At 36.0% G+C, this 20,364-nt stretch overlaps 1 protein-coding gene across 2 annotated transcripts in view; it reads right to left on the minus strand.

The window, feature by feature from the left end:
* Positions 1 to 1,994: 1,994 nt before the first annotated feature.
* Positions 1,995 to 20,364, minus strand: part of LOC149798938 (5-hydroxymethyl-dUMP N-hydrolase-like) — a 32,604-nt gene continuing 14,234 nt past the window's right edge. For both annotated transcript variants that reach the window (XM_089957853.1, XM_089957854.1), the window contains exons 3-5: positions 17,446 to 17,511; positions 9,022 to 9,132; positions 1,995 to 2,131 (exon numbers count right to left, since the gene is read on the minus strand). In XM_089957853.1, the coding sequence (XP_089813979.1) occupies positions 2,028 to 2,131; positions 9,022 to 9,132; positions 17,446 to 17,511 (281 nt within the window). In that variant the 3' untranslated portion in view covers positions 1,995 to 2,027. The remainder of the gene's footprint in view (positions 2,132 to 9,021; positions 9,133 to 17,445; positions 17,512 to 20,364) is intronic.

Consider the following 20,364-nt stretch of genomic DNA (forward strand, 5'->3'; position numbering starts at 1 on the left):
TTCATACATTAGACTTGTGGGATTTACAAATAAAAATGCACAAGTCCCTGGAATAAAAATACCACTGACGGTGAGAGGGTTCTTAAATTTAAACCCCACCATGACAGTGATAGGCATATATCATTGCCATTTCAATCCATGGTTCCCATGCTTTTCTAAATATAAATTTCCAGGTTTTTTCCAGAATGACATTATTTTTTTTATGGTTAACATATGACCATTACTGAATGGAATTAAACAACATTTTGGATTATAAAACATGCATTTTCCAAATCTAAACATGTTTCTCTTTCAAGACTCCAAAATATATGTCATAAAAGATGATCATGTACAAAACCACAAAATGAGTCACACGAAACAATATTCCTATAAATTGGCATTTAAAGCCATTTCAATGTAAAGAATACAAATTCTAACTTTAATTTGCTGACCTGCATTATGCTGCTACGTGGAAACAACATAATGAGCATAAATTATTTTGTTTCCTTTCAAACCTTTAATTCTAAAGAATTCTAGAGCAATATATGTGCACGTTATACAAAGTAAACATTTCCAATCACTGTATGAAAAAACGCCAATAAATGCAAAGTATTAGAATCACATCTTGTAACAAAAAGAATATAACCTTGAATTTATGTGTGCCAATAAAATCTTAAGATTTTTCAACCAACCTAAACTCCTTAAGACGAATGACAATTTCCCATTTCTCCTGCATTCTATTTAAGATCTGAATCCAATGCTTCAAGCTACATGTCACTGTGTAATAGTTCCCCACCAAAGTTCATCTCGGAGATTCTAAATTTTTCTAATCCGGGTTTCCACCAAACATTCGAACCCCATTTTTCACATTTGGACATTTAGTATGAAGTGTGGGTTCAGAGCAATTACATATAAAAAATTTGGAATCTGCTGCCACTGTAAGATAGCTTACCAGCAAATTTTATCTATGTTATATAGACTTAAACCTGCATGAAATCGATAGGAACATTATTTATTTTCTCAAACATGGCAAGTATTATAATCGTTATATCTTTATTCCGCTGACAGACTAGACAAAACTCTGCATAGATGACACCTGACCAGATACTCGCCATTTGCATTAATAGTCACATGACTTCACAAATCTCAAACAACAACATCAGAAGTTCAATAGTCACCTGATACCAACAACAAACTCCGTTTTAATGTTGTTGTACAAAATTTCAATTACATTAAATGAAAGTCTGATACCTTTTGTAAAAACCAGAAAGGACACATAATTCTAAACATATTTATTTCAAGAACATTAATTTTATTGTCTTTCAGCAGATTAAAGACAACGATTTTAGTACTCTCAATTTCTGAGAAAATAAATTATTTTCATATCGATTTCATGCAGGTATAACTCGATTTAACAACGTTTAAGTTTCCTCGCCCATCTGCTAAGCAGCTATGCTTTAATGCCACCATGTTGGCCTCTTGTGATGCTAGACTGGTTTTCATACCCTCCATATAAAAAAAGATATCAAGCTGAGTTTTAAAAAGTCTACTAAACGTATCTAATCCACTGAGCGTTTGGATTGTCTCAACAAATATATTTATAGCAAGCATCCAAATGATCAATACTGCAACCTCCTAATATTCTGGTTAGAACTCGATAAATTTAACTCACAATCAGTTCAGTTACTCTATTATGTAATTGTTTCGGGCATCAAGTTGTCGAGGAAAATTCCTGTTTTTTCCCCTGACTTTAGTTGATATTTGCACATTTAAGAACTTTTCACAGTCTTGAAAAAAATATAATTTCTCCAGACTTTTTTCCCCGATAGCTTGGGAACCCTTTTCAAATATGGAGAAGCGGTATTTCATATTCTTTTTTTTAAAATACATTTCTGTTTAATAGTGCAATCATTTTATGCTGAATTGGAATTTCTTGCTAATCATCAAGCAACATTTTTTCTTGCAAGTTTTTTTTTTTTAAATGGCTGAGATAATTAATTAAATAGTTGAACACATTTTATAATAAAATAAGCTTTAATAGAAAAACATCAGGAAAAAAATTCTTGTAAAATCTGGGGTACATCAAGTTCAGCATAGTGTTTGACAATAAATGAATGACCGTCATTTGCTCCACCAATCATAGCAGACAATTCTGAAAAGAAGACAAGTATAGCTTAAATAAACCATGATAGTAGAACAGTACCTGTCATCAATCACACAATATCAGTTTACTTGTAGGTTTTCTGTAGCAAACATGTTAATTTTATGGTTACTACAAGAAGAAAAAAACCACTGAAATATCCAAATGACATTTCCATTTTTATATATGCAGTGTCTGTCATCACTGTCTGACATAATACCAAACATATCCATGTATGTGTATTTATGTTCAATAGGAAAATTTATGAACTTGCTGACATTTGTCTGCCCCCAGATATCACAGAACACAATAATTGGAAGAAATAAACAAATCTATCAAGTATATAGAATCCTGAAAAAGCCTTATTCAAATGCTGGGGTGGCTACCCAAATTTAAAATTGCCCTCCACCTATCCCATGTATACTTGAACAGCCCTGAGAGTGATGTCCAAACATTACAGTGCAAACAGAATTGCAGGACTTTTTCAGAGAAAAAAAACAACAGTTTTTAAACTGGGCTTGGAAATTGTTCCCTTCTAAAACTTAGTACAAGATATACCCACAATGCAAACCAAAACCAACTTGTCCAATTGATTCATTTCATGCTCGATTCACAGTACAGTAGTATGTGCAACCCATATGGACTCTACAAAAATTCCATTAATCAAGACTGAACCAGTTAGGATGAATTCATTGCAATGATGATGGGTAAAAGGAGTGCCATACATAAAAGTTAATCTGATAAATTTAAAAGCAAGTCTTTATGTAGCATAATATTGTCTATTCCAACAGATCTATTTTTCGTGTGTTACTGATTAACCTTTTTGACTTTGCACAGAGTTGCCTCAGCAGAGAAAAATGAATCTATTACACAATAATATGTTACAAACTATTGAAAAAGAAACACAAAAAATAAATTTGTGCCAATTCCCCCGTTTAAAGTGACCAGTGTCCTTAGAGACTACAGCCTGCTTTGGGGTCATTCCTTACCAAACCACCCAAAATCCCAAACTCCTCCCAGTTGCCCATCCCTGATTTACATAAATTTTTCTCCAGGAATACATATATGTAAATGATGGCTGCATGTAAAATTTTAGTAAATAATTTTAACTGTGAAGTTATGGCCGACTAAGTGGGTAGTATAGTTCTTTGACTCACAAATTCCTTTGTTTACAACTGAGGGTTTTCAAAACGTGTCATATTATACATATTATACATGTACATAGCTGCCAACCCCCGAATACAAAAATACTGACTGCTTGTGACAAAAATACTGATTTTTAAAATTTTAATGCATATGTAACTATTTACAACATATACAACCATCAGTAAAGTAGGACAGTGCTTTACATAATGTCAAAGATGCATGTGTTTTACCATGTTCCATTCAGGTGCCCATTAAGAAGGTGTAAGAGTGCAACACACTCAGACACAGGTTGTTTATAGTAGCCTTTTCCACACCTTATTTTTTTCCCAATCATTATCGATTTGAATGTATCAACTTTCATTAATGATCTTGATTCTGTGTGATTTTCTTATTTAACTGTTTTCGTTCTAGCATACAAGTAATTCATTGCAATTTTACTGTCTGGAAAATGTGTGCAAAATAAATCGCCAGCAACACTAGTAACTGAAAGAGGAGGGTTAATTTCCAAAAAGAAATTAATAAACCGAATTTTGATCGAATTACATCAAGGTTCTCTCTGGTATTTATATACGTCGTAAGTTCAGGCTGAGTTTTGTATGATGAAGCAGCAAGCTGATGTTTATTAGCTTTTTCATGCTCTTTATTTCACGGGCGCCTCCATGTCCAATAGGAAAATCACATTACACAATTTGCAAAACGTAGAGTTTTCTCCTTTACTAGATGGTTTCACAAATCTAAACAAGACGGCACAATTGTCCTTCCAGTTCTGTTTTCTTGTCTTTCCTGGAGAAAATTCTGAATATTCTGCTTTCCTATTCAACATGATTAGAAGTTGAATATTACGAAGACGAGATACAGTGACAGCGGTAACTGTTTGCGAAATCCAATATGGCGGCTAAAGACAGGCATTGTAGCCTTGATTTTGAACGAACCAATCATATTGTAGAACTGTATTCCTATATGCATGCGATATATTTCTACCAGAATTGAACCGAGTGCCCATTCTAAACTGAAAATTGCAAGGAAATTTTTTAAAATAAAAAAACGTACACCCGTATTCAGGTCCAAAATACGGGACAAATACAGAAAAAAACGGGACACTTGGCAGCTATGCATGTATCAGGCTGAAATTTGCTGTACTTAAATGTAACGTAGGGAATATGAATCTCAGCCCAATGCAGTTTGGAAAAAGTCCTGCGTTTCTGTTGATTCAATGATGAAAACACAGAGTCACATACTTTATGTTTTGTTACCAGAATGGTAACAAGGTAAGCCAATCAGATGCAAGATGACCTCATTAACACGTGCAGATCTCACCCATTATCGAATCCATCCGATGTCTTAACAGTAGAAGCATAAATTTCAAGTTTGATCAAAATTGTATCAGATATAAGGGCAATAAACTCTGTCTATCAGTTGCAAGATCACATCATTAGTATAAGGTGATCTCGCACATTACTGAAATCATCCAAGATCTTAATGATATAAGCATATGTTCCAAGTTTGAGATCAAATCAAAAACCTGGGCTCCGGGATGATGACAAGCATTTGTTAACAGATCTGTGACACAGGTGCCAGTTGCAGAGACATTCCATAAGATCACTTGACTTTAAAGCCAGATGCAGAGCTAAAAACCATTGATATGCTTACACAACTTAATAACCATGATCAAATTTGGATTCTAGGTATCTGTTTTCTTTACTATCAACATTTTCTTTATAGTTATGAATTTATGAAAACAGCCACATCTTTTTTGAAAAGCATAACAAAAACTACATCAAAGATATGGAACATTTTACACCTATCAAACAAGTAGTCTGAGGCACAAGAAAATTCAAATCAATGTGTGAATTCAGAATGATATGTGCATGCTGACTTTATGTATACCATGTTTTATGGCAATTCACAAATATACCTTATATACATGTTTATGACTGGAGCTGAACTGCAAACAATGTGTTGTCTATTCTAATGATTAAGACCTAGAGCGCATTATACATCAGCCGTCAGTCAGTGCAGTTTGTAGATGGACTTGAGTATGTGCAGTAGTATCTATATTTAACAGCGAAAAGGAGCAGGACTCTTAAAAATGCAAAGCAGGATGATCCTGTGTTAATTATATGTGTAGTGTTTTAAAGCAGTCTATGGAAAAATGCAGTGGTTGCATACACCAAAATTTTGTTATAAGTGGCAAAAAAGCGTCATTTAGGCATATAAAAAATTAATCTGTATATTACATGCCAAAATTAAAGCTTTTATGAAAGAGATACATTTAATTTGCCTACTAACCTGGTTCTGCAGCTGGTCAAAATTCTTGTAACAATGGGCAAAATCCTTATATATTAGAACCAGAATACAAACACAAAATATACTGAAAAATTATTTATATTCAGCACTCACTTCAACTAGTCTACATGTGTAACTTTTGCTGGATGATCATGAACTGAAATATTTCAATGAGCCTGATCATGTGCTCAGAGTGCAGCATTAGATTTTTCTTGTATTCTTTTTTTTCAAGTTGGTAAAGCAGTATTGATTTGTCCTTTTTTCTGATGTAACATGTTTTGAAGATTGAAAAAGTTTCATTTGACAAAGGACCTTCGAAATTATATATTGTAGTACAGTAGTCACCCTTTTATAAGGCCACCCCTAATGCAGCAGGGAAGTGGCCTTATAATGAGGGTGGCCTTTCTAGAGGGGGATGACAAATGCAAATAGCTAATACATATGAAAGTCACAAGTACATTTAATTCTAAAACATTTAATATTTTCATTAAAAAATCACATGCATGTTGAGAAATAAATGTAAAACAAACTGTGTCATCATTTTCAAAAGAATGCTATGAATAACCATTGATATAGTTTTAAAACCGTCTTTATAATTATGTTACAAAATCACATCATCTGTCACTTTGTTGGTAACATTGAAAAAAAAAAAAGTCTCGTCACAATTAAAAATATTCTTGCTGTCATATCCCCTGCATATATCGTTTAGTCTTTTGTTCCAATCTTCGAAAACTTCAATATTAACATCAGCTGATTCTCCACTAAGGACAGAACACTTAATATTGTGTCGCACTTGAAATCTGTGCAACCATCCGTTATTTGCGGTAAAGTCGTCATATCCCAATTCAACTGACAAAATTGTTGCTTTTTCTTGTCATTCAAATCAGGATACAAAGGTCTCCTAGCTCAAACAATCTTCCTTTCTGGTCAAGGGGGCTGTTCAAGAAGGGGACTACTGTATAAACAATGAATGAGTTTTCTGTAAAATCATGTCTTCTTGTAATTCTATAAACCAGTCCCCAAACCTGTATTGATACAGGGACTCGTATCGTTGTTTAATTTATAATACAAGGAATGACAATTTCCCATTTCTCCTGCATCCTATTTAAGATCTGAAACCAATGCTTCAAGCTACATGTCACTGTGTAATAGTTTTGCACCAAAGTTCAGCTCAGATGCCACATTTTGGACAATAAATGTGGCTCTAAACGAATAGCAGCCTGTTTTTTAATCAGGGATTCCTCTGAATATTCCCACCCCATTTTTCACATTTGATCATTTATGTTGGGGTGTGAATCAGCTATTGCATATCGAAGTTTGGAATTTGCTGTCAAATTTACATGGTTATATCAATTTATACCTGGATGAAATCAATAGAAAAATGGTTTCTCAGAAATGGCATGTATCATAATTGTAATTGTTATGTCTTTAATACGCGGACATACTAGACAAAACTACAGCATAGATGAAACCTGACCCGGTACTTGCCATTTGTGTAACTAGTCACATGACTTCACAAATCTCAAACGACATCAGTAGTCCAATTGTCACATGATATCAACAACAAACTCCTTTTCTAAAGTTGTTGTAGAAAAATAAGATTATATGAAATGAAGGTCAGATATCCTTTTGTAAAAACCAGAAGGAACATATAATTGAAAACACATTTATTTCAAGAACAATGACAAGAAACCTGTCGCTGTCACAGCAATCTGGCCAGTCTGATTCATCAAGCAGAGAGCACATGTCAACGTTGTAGTCATGCGATACAACAAAACCCTGGAAGTTGTTCTCTGAATAAATATGGAGAACTGTGTGGTCTTTAGTTTTTTGTATTTTTATTACAACTAGAATAAGACTTTCAAGTAATATTATTGTTTTCTACAATAGTTGAAATGCGTTATTATTGATAACATGTGACTACTGGATTTATGATGTCATGAACATGTGGGTTGCAAGATATGTGTACTCGTGACTATAGCAATGCAAATCATGAGTACCAGGTTATTTTTCATCAATGCCGTAGTTTTGTCTTGTCTTTCAGCAGATTAACAACATAACAATTTTAATACAAGCAATTTCTGAGAAAATAAATAATGTTCATATTGATTTCATGCGGGTATGACTCGATTTAACAACATTTTAGTTTGCTAGGCCATATGGTAAGTGGTTATCCTTTGCTGCCACCATGTTGGCCTCCTATGATGCTTGACTGGTTTCCATACATTCCATGTAAGAAAAGATATGGATAACAAGCTGTTTGTGATAAAAAAAAAGTCTACTAGATGAATCTAATCCACGATGTGTTTGGATTGACTCAACAAATATGTTTATGGCAAGCACCCAAATGATCCATACTGCAACCTCCGAATATTCTGGTCAGATCTCAATAAATTTAACTCACGATCATTTCAGTTACAATTACATAATTGTTTTGAGCTTCAAGTGGTGACGGAAAATTCCCGGGTTTTTCCCAACTTTCATCAATATTTGCAAAATTCAAGGACTTTTCATGGTAGGGAAAAAATTATCAATTCTCCTGCCCTTTTCCCCGATTTCGTAGGAACCCTCAGAAATGCACACACCAGAATTTTGTGAAGAAATCATGCATGTGCACATGGGATGAATAAACAATGCAGTCTACGGAAAGATGCAGAAGTAGTTGCACACACCAAAATTCTGTAATGAACAGATGCATATTTGATGAATGTACCAGCTAAACACTATTATGCCCTATTCAATTTATATGAAAGTGCTCACAAACAGAGTTTGTATTTTATATAATGCTTTGCAAAAAATAAAAAGTGTATCTTATATGAAAAGCATCATTTTGGAAAGGAAGGAAATAATTCTGATAAACAATCCACAAAAGTTCATAATAGTAACTGTTTCAAATCTCAAGTTATTTTTCAGAAACCTTTTTCTCACTTCTTCTGACCATGTTTTTTTAAGATCTTTTCAGCCCAGTACTGACGACTCTTCCTTAACCCAAGTGCAAGCTATTGACAAAATTTGGTAACTGCAGATGTAGAGAAATCTTCTTCTTAGAGTCAGTGACCTTGACCTTTGACCTCAAAATCAATATGGGGCCTCCTTACCCCAAGTGCAAGCTATCTACAAAGTTTGATAACAGTAGATAAAGGAGAATTTGAGTTATTATTGCAGAAAACATTTTTTTTTTGTCTTTCAGACAAAACAAACTTGACATCAGTCCCCGAAATCAAAAGGATCTTTCCTTACCACAGATGCATGCTATCCAAAAGTCTGGCAATTGTAGATGGTGGAAAACTCAAGCTATTGTATGGAAACTCCGTAGTCAGCAGATGGATGGACATTACAGAATACGTGGCAGGCATAAACAAAATGATTCACCCACCCACCAACCCATTTGAAAAATAATCAGCCTGTATTTCCCACCTCCAAATCAGATTAAAATAAAATAGTTTTTACTGTTCTGTGAACATTCTTACTTTTGCCAGATGCAGATCTGAAGAGACAGAGTATTCTTTTCTTCATTGCAACTGCTCGACCAATTTCATAACCAACACCAAGGGATGGCTGTGTCACCTCTGCAACCACAGCTACACCAGGAAAAATTGGAGGAAAATGAAAAGGAATTAATAATGTGCTCATAAATCAGGAATGTATCACAAAACTGACCTAAGTACAAAATATTATCAGAAAATGGATTCAGCAAGGTAAACACATGAATTCATGGTGGGGAAGCAAAAACAAAAAATGGGGGAAAAATGGCAAAAGATGTGTTTACTTTCAGAGTCAAAGCATTATACCCTGTCCGTCAGTCAAGATAATTTGTATGATAAGCCAAGCAAATTCAATGTAAACCCTGCTTTTTCTGGAACAAGTTCTGCCAGTAATTCAAAAAAAAGTATTTATCTTTATTCCCCTTTAGATCACTTAATGATCATGGATTTTTCCAAATGTTTTACGATGAATGATTTCATCCCACTCCTTTCAGTGATATGGCTCTAAGCACAGCATCAAAAATATGCAAATGTGATGTCTGATTCTAAGTACAGCATTAAAATTATGCAAATGTGATGTCTGATTCTAAGCATAGCATCAAAAGTATGCAAATGTGATGTCCGATATATTGACACATTGTTCCCTCATTATAATGCTGTTGACAAGTGTACTATGTCATTAGTGAGCCCACATTACAATGAGACATGCCATATACACAATTTGGAAATATTAAATCATATTGAGCCCACATTACAATGAGACATGTCACACACGCAATTTAGATATATGAACGGTAGTGAGCCCACATTATTACGAGACACGTCATACACACAATTTGGATATATGAATGGTAGTGAGCCCACATTACTATGAGACATATCATACACAATTTGGATATATTAAATCATACTTAGCCCACATTACAATGAGACATGTCATACACAATTTGGATATATTAACGGTAGTGAGCCCACATTACAAGAGGCGTGATCTCCCTTGATGAAACGGCTCTGTTCATATTAATGAATCACCTGAAAGCTCAGACTGGGTCTTGTAGGTGGCTTTTAGTTGATGTGTCCAGATGAGAGAAAATTTGTGACAAAGGTTGAACTACTGGTGGAAGAGAGACAGTTCTCGGCAATGAGAGAGGATGCCATCATGAATGTGACCCATCTTGTCTGAACTTGCATGTAAATTGGGTCTGCTGATAAGGTATGTATTTTGAGAATTATGCCTACAGTTGCTAATGCCATGAGGAAGCAGGTCTTGTAGGAAAAGGAGTGCCAGAGATACCACTGAAAATGGTTCAAAAGGTGTCTTATCAGGCCAGGTTAATACCCAAGATAGCTTCTGCTTTGGGCATAGGGTTAACGTTTCTGGTCGTGTATACACAAAGTTGGTGAGAAGGTCAGATAAGTCCTGGGTTTGTCCGATATCTTCTCTTTGATGATGAAGAAAGGTGTTGGCAATCGTGAAGCGTTAACCTTGGATCGTACTCTGCGCTAACTTGCTCTCAGTGAAGAGCCAGAGGAGGAAGTTAGCTATCTGTGGTATTGATGCCTGGAGAGGCAAGATATGTTCGTTTGTGCATGACTGGATGAAACTATGCAATTGACTTCACATGCTTTCAGAGTGGAGGGCTACTGTGCCTGAGCGATTCTCTCCACTGCTGGTTGAGAGAATGTTGAATTTTGAGAGCCTGTTTGAGATGATCCAGCCATGCAGGTTCATGATTCAGGGCATTGATGAAACAACTGCCATCATGGTTATATGAGTAGGTGAAGGAAAACCCGAATTCTGCATGGTTTCCGATGCAAGATTGATGAGGTAGTTAATCCACAACTCCTCCCGATAGGGTGATGTGATGAGGACTAGGCTACAGGCTGCTTCCCTTGCTTTCTATATCACTTTGGAATCCAAGGTGTTAGGGGTTGGTGTACAAGTTCAGGTTGGTCCAATCCAATGATGGAGCATCCACTGCCCAAGCTATTGGGTCCAGGACAGGAGAGACAAAGGATGGGGTTTTGGGCATTCCCTATTGTTGCAAACAGGTCCACTGGTGGTTGGTCCTACTGGGTATAGATCTGAGTGAGAACCGAGTGCTGGAGAGACCATAATTTCTGTACCTGTTGATCGTTCCGTGGCGAAGAGTTGGTCAGTACATTGAGGAGTCCAGGGATATGGTGAACCTGTATGGTTTGTTGATGATAACACCACTTCAAAAAGTCCCACACCATGATGCAAAGGTCTGGACTCTGGGGTCCTCTTCACTGCTGAAAATAAATCACCACTGTAGGATTTAATTCCTTCTTGTTGTTTGTGATAAGTCCCACACCATGATGCAAAGGTCTGGGGACACATAGATGCATACCCACCGTGAGCCAAGTTAGGTTGCTCCGATGGTGCCTCAACTGGGTGCAGATTTTGAGAGGAGGGTCCAGTGTGCAAACATGAGGACTCCAGTTATGCAGAAAAAATAGCAATGCAGTAGGTGACCTAGGACCATGATGTCTGCTGCTGCACTGACCATGTGGATAGAAAGTAAGGTGCTACCATGTCCAATCCAGAGGGAGACAGTTGTCTGTGTACTGAAACCCATTTCTAGGTGACTGAATCACTGAGATGCTACTAGATTGGATTCTTCTTTGTTGATGAGAAGTCCACACTGGTAACAAGGGCTATCATGACTGGGCTAACTCATTGATGTTGCTGCCACAGAAATGGCTCAGACATGTGCCATTAATTGAGTCGTCAGACATAGGAAGATTCAGGGCCAAAGTTGAGCCTCAGTTGGGTTGGTCTGAATTGATAGACGATGTTGTAGGCAAATTGCAGGAATGTCACAGGAAAATTATGAATAGAGACAAGAAGTCATTTGCCGTATAAACCCACAGTGATGGCAAAGTTTCCCTCATGGATATCGTTCAAAATGTGATGTATTTCCAGTGGGAACCAAAGGGCATGGATTAATGGATTCAGGGTGCTTAGGCCGATGACCAAATGTAGGGAGTCACTTGCCACTGGGACCAAGAAATAGGTGTGGAATGAACGATAAAACCCTCTTGGTGCTATATCCACATGGTATGAAACTGTTGGAGCTTCGATAGGATGGCTTTCAGAGATTCATGTCATGTGAGTGACCCTTGGGTCCTTTTGTTGATTCCCTGTATCAATGCTGTGGTTGCGGAAGGGAGGGAAATGTGTCTCCTTGACGGTTTGATAGCATTCTTCATCCATTGCGATGTTAAACAGAAAGTAGAGGATAAAGGCTGTGCTCTTAGCTTGAGACCAACTCCCATGCATGCCCTAAGGTATTCTGATTGGGAGAAGATAAACTATATTCCATTGGCTGGAAGATAGCCTGGGAAAACAAAAGTCAAACCACAAAGTCAAGGTAATGATACTGCTCACTAACTACGCAGTGTGAACAAAGGCCATCCAATCCATACATATGGAGTGTGGCTATGTCATCCACAACGCAGCAAGAGAACTGTCAATGCTGGGATTTTGAATGAAAAGCTGGTGGGAGTGCAAATGTTAGAACTGCTGACGAAATAATGATGAAGGCGGACCAGAAAGTATTTAACTCTCCCAGTCTGTGAACATAACTGAAGTCAGAACCTTCCATTTGTCATGAGGTCAAGAAATTCTGGAGAGCTGGTGCATGATGTTGATGGAGTCATCGTCGGAGGACAAAGCTCCAGGAGTAGAAAAACATCCTCAATGGTGGTTTGGAAGGCAGAATCTTACTGTGCCCTTCTGTGAGGTAGAATGGATGATGGTAATTGTAGAACAACCAACATCATCTTAATTGTGTGGAATGAGGCTACAGTTCCCTGTAATGCATGAGACTTATCTGGCGAAGAGGGACAAGGACTGTGGCTCACTTAGCTTGTAGAATGCCCTCAATTAGAAACTGTGACTTCATGACAGTTGCCGAGTAAAGAGGCTCTTCTCATGGCAGAGTTAATAGATATTGTGATGCTACATCTGTGGAGGTGAGAGGATCTACTCATGGTATCATGCTGAATGAGTATCATAAGGTGGTACGAGTTAGACTGGTCCCTGCACATGTCTGCAAAAGTTGGGTTCAACGTAATGGAAGCTTTGGCTGTTACTGTTTGAGCCCATAATATTGATGTTTGGCCCTTCGTTATCCCCAGTATATGGCCTATGCCAGTCACAATGGAAATAGGCCATCAGAGTGAGGAGATTATCATTAGGATCATCAGTTGGGATGGGTTTTGGTATATTTTATCCATGTAACCTGTCCATATGTCTGCTGAATGAGAGGGAATTTGGCTGTTTGTTAGCTCTGTCCCAATCTGAGGAGGAATCAAGTAGAACCCCAAGGAGGCAAGATAGTTCCAAAAATGATGAGTACTGTGGTGGTGACTTGGATGCCAGAGTTGTTTATGAGAATGTCAATGTCCAGCACTTCATAGCTAAAGGATAAGTTGAATTATCTCCCTTGTCCCCATAAGATTCACACTGAGGACAAAATCAGCATGCAGACTAGTGATGTCTTCGATCTGAGCTGTATGTTGTTTTTGCTTTGCCCATAGTTATAATCTTTAAGACAAAATAGAGCAAAACTGATAAAGCTGTAGCCCTGTACCTGTCTGAGAACACAATGTCCGTGTAGAGCTAAATCATTAAAAGGGTGAGCCAGAAATTGACAAGTCGAATAAAGCAAGAAAGCATACAGGTAAAATATGACAATACCACCGGTTTATAAACCTGTGTGCCTACACATGTGATGTTTGTATACTATGTGGGCACATAGCTATACCAAATGAGGGTTACCTGGAAAAAGTAAAAGCAGATGATTTCAATTACAATACTTACATGTAAGGTCAAGGATGGCCTGTAGAATCACTGAAGCATGGTGTTCCAAGACTAAATATAACTCACCTCTATATATAAGAAAGGACGGAATTATACATATATAAATATAATCAGTTCTTCAGAACATAGAGACATGCTTACATGTAAATAATGTAACCTAACTTGTGAAGTAGCATGGACTATATGTACAAGCAACGAAGTGCTGATAATATGATTTAAAGTTTATACATGATGCAAGGGTCACCTATAGAAATATGCATGCGCAGGAGGTGACTGAACAAACCATGTATTATTAACTGCACTTTTCTGACCAGAATGGAAGAAATAAAGAAATGTAGGAACTCGCCAATATGTACCCATTTGTAAAGGAATTACACATATGAGTTACTTGAGCACAAAAGACTTGCACATATAAATAAATAAGTAAAGCACGAACTGACTGTGAAGTCGCTTAGGCTCCACATGTAAGTACCTAAATGTGTGACAAGAACAAAGTGTGGCAACTTGTAAAGTTAGAAATATAGGAGTATACTTTGCTTATAAGTGAAAAACTCTTCCAACTTACACACGGCTTCTGGCATTTGCAAGGTCTCTCATGGCAAGAGCATGTTTCTTGGCATGAGTGAAAGTAATAACTGGGATATTCTTTCACTGTGGCGCCTAATCTTATATGTATGGGGAGATCACTCTGCACAACCGCCAAATAGGTTAGCAGACAACTTTTAGCTCCCTTTAGCTAAAAGTAATATCTGGGAGGGCTGGATTTCCTAGGTAGTGGTAGTTCTCCTAAGGTATTATCACTGGATAACGTATCCGAAGAAGAAACACATTTTTAAAAATCTTATATACTATTACATCCTATGAGAGACCACCTGTCTTGAGACACTACTTTTTGGCCAAAGGAGTGGAATTTCAAGACAGGTTCTACTTGACTATGATGGTAACTAGGTTGTTAACAAATACCAATGCTAGAAGCTGGATAGGTGGGGCTCAACTGGAATTGTATGTCCTGATTTGTTTAAATTTGATCATGAACAAAAGAATCAAATTTTTGAGCTAGAAATGCCAGTAAGTGACATTATGCTGACCAAATACATTTAAAAAAATCGTTGGCATGTACTTCAAATGTTTTCTTTGGGCCAAAAGCTTACATATTTATTTCCTGTTTGCTTTTTTTTTCCAAACAAAGTTAGTACATTTCCCTGGTTCTTTAGCCACCTGTATGTGATTCTCACTAATAATGACTTATCAAAGTAGTTATCACTACATATTTAGATATGAGCCTAGTTAACCATGTAGTAATCATTACAGCTTTAGATATGAGCCTAATTAAAGTACCTTTAGATATGAGCCTAATTAAAGTAGCTTTAGATATGAGCCTAATTAAAGTACCATCGATATGAGCCTAGTTAAAGTACCTTTAGATATGAGCCTAATTAAAGTACCTTTAGATATGAGCCTAACTAAAGTACCTTTAGATTTGAGCCTAGTTAACCATGCAATAATCATTACAGCTTAAGATATGAGCCTAATTAAAGTACCTTTAGATATGAGCCTAGTTAAAGTACCATTACATATGAGCCTAGTTAAAACACCTTTAGATATGAGCCTAATTAAAGTACCTTTAAATATGAGCCTAATTAAAGTACCTTTAGATATGAGTCTAATTAAAGTACCTTTAGATATGAGCCTAATTAAAGTACATTTAGATATGAGCCTAGTTAACCATGTAGTAATCATTACAGCTTAAGATATGAGCCTAATTAAAGTACATTTAGATATGAGCCTAGTTAACCATGTAGTAAGCATTACAGCTTAAGATATGAGCCTAATTAAAGTACATTTAGATATGAGCCTAGTTAAAGTACCATTAGATATGAGCCTAGTTAAAGTACCTTTAGATATGGGCCTAATTAAAGTACCTTTAGATATGAGCCTAATTAAAGTACCTTAAAGTACCTTTAGATATGAGCCTAGTTAAAGTACCATTGGATATGAGCCTAGTTAAAGTACCTTTAGATATGAGCCTAGTTAAAGTACCATTGGATATGAGCCTAGTTAAAGTACCTTTAGATATGAGCCTAATTAAAGTACCTTTAGATATGAGCCTAATTAAAGTACCTTTAGATTTGAGCCTAGTTAACCATGCAGTAATCATTACAGCTTAAGATATGAGCCTAATTAAAGTACCTTTAGATATGAGCCTAGTTAAAAGTACCATTAGATATGAGCCTAGTTAAAATACCTTTAGATATGAGCCTAATAAAGTACCTTTAAATATGAGCCTAATTAAAGTACCTTTAGATATGAGTCTAATTAATGTACCTTTAGATATGAGCCTAATTAAAGTACATTTAGATATGAGCCTAGTTAACCATGTAGTAATCATTACAGATTAAGATATGAGCCTAATTAAAGTACATTTAGATATCAGCCTAGTTAAAATACCTTTAGATATGAGCCTAATTAAAGTACCTTTAGATATGAGCCTAGTTAAAGTACCTTTAGATATGAGCCTAATTAAAGTACCTTTAGATATGAGCCTAATTAAAGTACCTTTAGATATGAGCCTAGTTAAAGTACCATTAGATATGAGCCTAGTTAAAGTACCTTTAGATATGAGCCTAGTTAAAGTACCATTAGATATGAGCCTAATTAAAGTACCATCGATATCAGTCTAGTTAAAGTACCTTTAGATATGAGCCTAGTTAACCATGCAGTAATCATTACAGCTTAAGATATGAGCCTAATTAAAGTATCTTTAGATATGACCTTGTTAAAGTACCATTAGATATGAGTCTAATTAAAGTACCTTTAGATATGAGCCTAGTTAAAGATCTAAGACCATAAACTTATTCACCAGACCTTGTACAGTTTAGACATGTCTGATATAGATCTAAGACCATAAACTCATCCACCAGATTTTGTACAGTTTAGACTGGTCTGATATAGATCTAAGACCATAAACTCATTCAACAGACCTTGTACACTTTAGACCGGTCTGATATAGATCTAAGACCATAAACTCATTCACCAGACCTTGTACAGTTTAGACTGGTATGATATAGATCTAAGACCATAAACTCATTCACCAGACCTTGTACAGTTTAGACTGGTCTGATAAAGATCTAAGACCATAAACTCATTCACCAGACCTTGTACAGTTTAGACATGTCTGATATAGATCTAAGACCATAAACTCATTCACCAGACTTGTACAGTTTAGAATGGTATGATATAGATCTAAGACCATAAACTTATTCACCAGACCTTCTAAAGTTTAGACTGGTCTGATATAGATCTAAGACGATAAACTTATTTTCATAAGATCTCCTGTCCAGGGCACATTTTTCTCTATTAACAGCTTCCAAGCCAGTAAAACATCATGCCAAAAATCATTTGTTGTCCTTTTGGATGTCAGCACATTTTCAACTCCTAATAGGAACAATTATTCAATCTTGCATATTTAATAATCAAACATACTGATAAATTTTCTATTAGGTAGAAGAACTCAACAAATCCATGGATAGGAGCTTGGTTCACTAAGAATAATGCCTTACCATCGCAACTTTCAAGCCATTCTATGTCACGGTCATGAATAAACTTGTCATCCAAATTTCTCTCAGCTGCAAAAATCAATAAATCAGCTGAAAATCTATTCTATATACAAACAAACAGATGTCTAAAGAGTTTATAATAATTTAAAGAACTAAACAAGAACTGATGTCGAAAGAATTTACACAAAAACTGATAAAAAAGAATTTAGAATTACATAAAAGAACTACACAAGAACTGGTGATACATTTTTTCAAAATATTATGAAAATAGAACTACATAAGTATTGATGTTAAAAGAATTTAGAATTACATAAATCGAACTCCACAAGAACTGATAATTTTTTTTTTTACAATTATGGAAAAAGAACTACATAAGGATTGATATCAAAAGAATTCACTATTACATAAAAGAACTACACAAGAACTATATAGAAAAAAAAATAATGTTACCTTCCCATTTTCACTGGCTATGAATATTTTGGTTTAGTGCTTTATGGCATAAAATATAAATAGTTATTTAGTGCTGAGGCAAATGGAGTAAAGTGCCAAACAACACTAGTAGCTGACCTAAACTTGTCCATTCTAAGATTCAAACCCAAACCCGTTTGATTGTGATCAGCTATGCTTACCACTGAACCAATGCGACTATTAGGTTATGGATGTAATATGATCTGTTGGGTCAAGCTGATAAAGTTGTCTATACCCTAGAAGTACCGATGATGACAAAACAAAACATCATTTTTTTAAATACTGTACAGAACTGGACAGGGGGCCCAGAGTGGCTGAGTGGTCTAAAGCGCTCTCCATTACGGATCACTGCCATCTCACCTCTGCCTGCATGGGTTCGAATCTCAGATTCGGACAATGTGGCTATGTGAGAAAGCTTGCCAGTAGCTTCTCGAGGGTTGGTGGTTCTTTCCGGGGATTTTCCAGGTTCTTCCTCCACCATTAATACTGACTGCCATGTATAGCCTAGTGTGTGCTGAAAAATGGCGTTAAACTCTACAACAACAACAGAACTGGACAAATTTGATCACCCAAAGCTCATGGCTAGTGCAATGTCTCATGGCTAGTGCAATGTCTCAAGGCTAGTGTAATGTCTTAGCAGGCAAAGTGCCTTGCTGAAAACATTTGATCTTAGGCAAGTGTATTTGCTCACAAGTAAAAATCAGTACATGTGTGCTGTTATAAAAAGATTAAATTTACTCATTACTTGTAAAGAATGCTTTCTTTTATTTCCCTCATCCACAGAGAAATATAAAAGGGGAATTTATAACGGATTATCGGACCTGCCAACCCTTACAAGATCATCCCAGTAAGGCAGCTGATTTTCTTCCAAAGTCTGACCAGTATTCAGTAAGGTATAACAAAGTATCACACACCATTATTGTCAAGTTCAAAAATATGTATTTAGAAAGTTCGGTATTCCAAATTGATGCATCGATGGAAGCATCATGTTCATCTGAAAAGTTTGTAAAATACACATATACCTTATTAACCTCTAGTATACATGTACTTGCACAAACTTCAGTTCCAAACCCTATGCAGCTCAATAGCTTGCTGCAATCTCTCAACTTGGCATAATTCTTGGAATTTTTTCTTAGCTCATATCTCCCGCCATGCGACATACTCAAACTGACACACGATGCCCAATAAATGTAATTGTGGCCCTTCCTGCTTTTACTCAGAACAATCTAGATATTTCTTTTTATTCTGCTGCACTCATTATTAAAGCTTTCTCAAGAGGCTTAGTTACTCCTTTTGTATTTAACATGTATCAGTAACTGTATGCCATTTTTAACAAATTCTATAATCAACAATTTGATCATGCAGATGCTTCACCTGGACAAATACATGCAATTTAAAGTGTCTGAGGTACAACTTTAAAGAAAGTCTGGTTCTCTAACTAATTCCACTAAAGCTAATGTGAAACCCTGATCCAAATTAAACACAGACAAGCCCGATATCAGGATTTTTACCGTAACAATCATATTTCCTAAGTTTTTCCTTTTATTCCAAAAGTCTGTATTTTAAGGGTAATTTTCGTAAGACTTGTGACAAAATTGTAAGGGTTGGCAGGTCTGGATTATGCGGAGTACATTGTTTGTCCACATCTGACCCTGGCTGCTTAACAACTTGACTGTTGCTTACATCAATGAAATTAATAGCATGGACTGATTACCCAGAATTGCTTCTAAGCAGACATGATTTCCAGTATGATTTGGAGAACCAGTCTAAATGTGGAGTATCATGCAGTGGATCTTGCCGCTTACTCATGACATATTTTCTCTGGTTATTTTAGTTGAATGATCAAACACCTGTCTAGAGTAATTACAAGTCCCATAACTGTCTAACATGTAAATAATTACTACAACATTCTAAAAACACACCAGCCTTGCTTTTTAAATGATGAATGTTACAAAGATATATTTGTACAGCCCTGTTGTAGGACAAAAGATATAACCAAAATAAATGATTGTGGAAATAAATGTTTGGGTAAATAGTAGCTTAGCACTAAGCCCCAACATTCATTTAGCAAACAGCTTTTACACAAGCCAATACACAACTGATAATGTTTCAGTCTGGAACAAATACTATAATCTTCTTAATAAAAATGTGTCCATATATGACACCATCAAAATTATGTAATGGTCACATTCTACATCAAACAAGGGACATAATCCCCAGTAGAAACTTAACCTATAGATTCTTACTGTACAGCCAAAGTCGAGTGAAAACTGAACAGGATCTAAATACAGCCACATACCAAATTTAGTTGCAACACATTCTTCCAAAGTTATCAGGTGAAAAACAATCTGCAATGGATGAGATTTAACATGATATTTAGCCACAGAACATGACCAATGGATGAATAGGTACCAATATATCCAGTACATATAGCGGAAAATAAAAAACCAGTAG

The sequence above is a fragment of the Sinohyriopsis cumingii genome, chromosome 5 (assembly GCF_028554795.1).
Source record: "Sinohyriopsis cumingii isolate HCF-2022 chromosome 5, ASM2855479v2, whole genome shotgun sequence".
Taxonomy (NCBI): Eukaryota; Metazoa; Mollusca; class Bivalvia; order Unionida; family Unionidae; genus Sinohyriopsis; species Sinohyriopsis cumingii.